General features: G+C 44.5%; 1 protein-coding gene across 1 annotated transcript; it reads left to right on the top strand.

Annotated features, from left to right (window-relative positions):
• The first annotated feature begins 1,078 nt into the window (after positions 1–1,078).
• LOC105272726 (ribonuclease H1-like) lies at positions 1,079–1,869 on the top strand. Its single transcript, XM_011314951.1, has 2 exons — positions 1,079–1,279; positions 1,411–1,869. The coding sequence occupies exons 1-2, from the start codon at positions 1,079–1,081 to the stop codon at positions 1,867–1,869; spliced, it is 660 nt and encodes a 219-aa protein (XP_011313253.1).
• Positions 1,870–2,574: the final 705 nt, after the last annotated feature.

Raw genomic sequence — 2,574 nt, 5'->3', positions numbered from 1 at the left:
GATTCACCTAGACTACATCAAGAAATTGAATCCTCAATTGGGACGAGTCATCGTCAACAAATCTGGTAAATTCAGAACCTTCACCCTCATTGTAAAAAGATACCATTTCGATAAAACTCAGAACAGAATCATAAAACTCTGCCTGCGTAATTTAAAAACAGCAATTGAGAAATATGAGGTCAAGGAGTTGAAGATGGCGATGAAGGGAGACGAAATCGACGAGGACATCAGGATCAGATATTACCTAGAACAAGAATTCCAAGCTCACGCTGTGACTATCACCTTGTGTCACGGCAACGTTCGAATGCCCCCCGAGGCACTGAGACCCGAAATCATTCGGGAATGTCATGAAACACTTCCGGGAGGACAAAAAGGAATAGTCACTACCTTCCACAGGGTGAGAGAAAGATTCTACTGGCCCGGAATGAAACAGGAAATCGAACGAATGGTAAAAAAATGCCGCATCTGTCAGCTGCAGAAGATCAGGCGAATAAAATTCAAACAGCCAATGCTAATAACAGAAACACCAAGCGAATGCTTCGAACGAATATCCATCGATACCGTAGGACCTCTTCCTCCAACTTCAGCAGGACATGTACATATCCTCACCATCCAAGATAACTTCGCGAAACACTGTACCGCCATTCAGTTAAGAGATATTAAGGCACAGACCATTGCCCACGCCCTGGTGACGCAGTATGTCGCTCTATACGGCTGTCCCAGAATCATACTCTCAGATAAGGGAACTAGTTTCCTCAGCAAACTATTTTACCACCTGGGAAAACTGTTACGATTCCATCATGTGACCACATCAGGGTACCGACCCCAGTCCAACGGCGCCCTCGAAAGAAGCCATCACACTCTAGTGGAATACTTGAAGGCGTTTGCCAACGAGACCAATTAATGGGATGAACTGTTACCATTTGCGATATTGTCCTACAACACCACCGTACACAGTGCCACACAATTCACACCATTCGAATTGCCGTATGGAAAGAAAGTTCGGCTACCTTCAAATATTCGAGAAGATCATGGCAATGAAACTTACAACGACTATGTAATAGACCTGATGTCCAAAATGGAGAAAATCCAGGAGCTAGCCTACCAACACCTCCAGCAAGCAAAACTTCACTCCAAACAACTGTATGGTAGAGATGCACGACCATTAGAGTTAAAAATTGGACAGTTTGCCTATGTGCAAAAGGAACCGAAGTTGGGAAAATTAGACCAGGCATACACAGGCCCCTATGAAATAGTGGACATAACCGAGAAGGGGAACGTCTATCTAGAAAGCGAAGATGGACACCGTTTTATGAAACACCCTAACAAATTAAAGCCTTGCGAAGATTAACATACCACCGGTGCTGCCAATAACTAGGTATACTATCACTACCAAGGAACCTGTTGCAGGGAATGGAAGGAAGAATTCCCGTTTATGTAGATGGATCCTACTCATTCAACGGCGATGTTAGAGCTAAGGCCGGAATCGGAATCTGGTTCGGGGAAAAACACCCCTTGAATACCTACAAAACTCTGGACGGAACACGAGCCACAAACATCATCGCTGAGACGGCTGCCGCCGTTGAAGCATGCAAAATTTGCCTAACACATGACATTCAAAGAATCACCATCCTCACGGACTCTAAATATCTGACCAGCTCCATGACTCAACACCTGCCGAAATGGAAAGCTAACGGATGGCTAACCTCCAAGGGCAAACCAGTAGTAAACCAGCAACTGTTACAACAGCTAGACCAACTAATGCAGCAGCTAGATGTCCAACTGACCTACATACCAGGACACAAGGGAATACATGGCAACGAACGAGCGGATGAGCTAGCGAAGTTGGGATCTGAGCTCCATCAGTAACCGGCTAACAAAGCACTAAGCTCAAAGCCATATTGAACCACAGCTATCCGCTGAACCCCATTAAAAATTTAAGAGTATGTAATCCTACAAAATTCCATTCCTCCTTCTCCAACAGGAACACAACATCATCATGAAATATTCCAGTACCATCCTATGGATAATACTGCAATGGACCATAAGTACACAAAAATCAGAAGGCTCTGGAATATACCAGCTACATCCAATTCCCCATAATCCAGGCCTGTATTACGAAAAAATTGACCAAATCCGCATGATCAATAATAACTGGCGCCTCTTAATTACCATCGACCTAGCAAGTCTAACAGGACTGTCCCTACCAGGAACACAGTTAGTTGACGGACTCTTGCAGGAATGCCGGCAATTAAGACCTGAGACAGAATGCCACAAGGCATTAGGGATCGCCATCATGAATGATTATAACAGGGAACTGAGACACGCGCAGGGACATCTCGCAAAAATCCTGGAGGCACCACAAGAACACATCCATGACCGTCCAAGAAGATCCCCCCTCCTAGGATTCATCGGTTCAATAAGCAGAAAGCTATTCGGCATCATGGACTACAATGACCACGAACATATCACAAAAGAAATTGACAATATATACAATGACCAGAGGAAGATCACACATCTCATTGGAAACGCAACCCATATAATCCAGGCAGAGATCAACACTATGAAGATGAA

This window comes from Fopius arisanus, unplaced genomic scaffold (assembly GCF_000806365.1).
Source record: "Fopius arisanus strain USDA-PBARC FA_bdor unplaced genomic scaffold, ASM80636v1 scaffold00249, whole genome shotgun sequence".
Classification (NCBI taxonomy): domain Eukaryota; kingdom Metazoa; phylum Arthropoda; class Insecta; order Hymenoptera; family Braconidae; genus Fopius; species Fopius arisanus.
The sequence above is the reverse complement of the archived record's forward strand: the minus strand, read 5'-3'. Positions and strand labels throughout refer to the sequence as shown.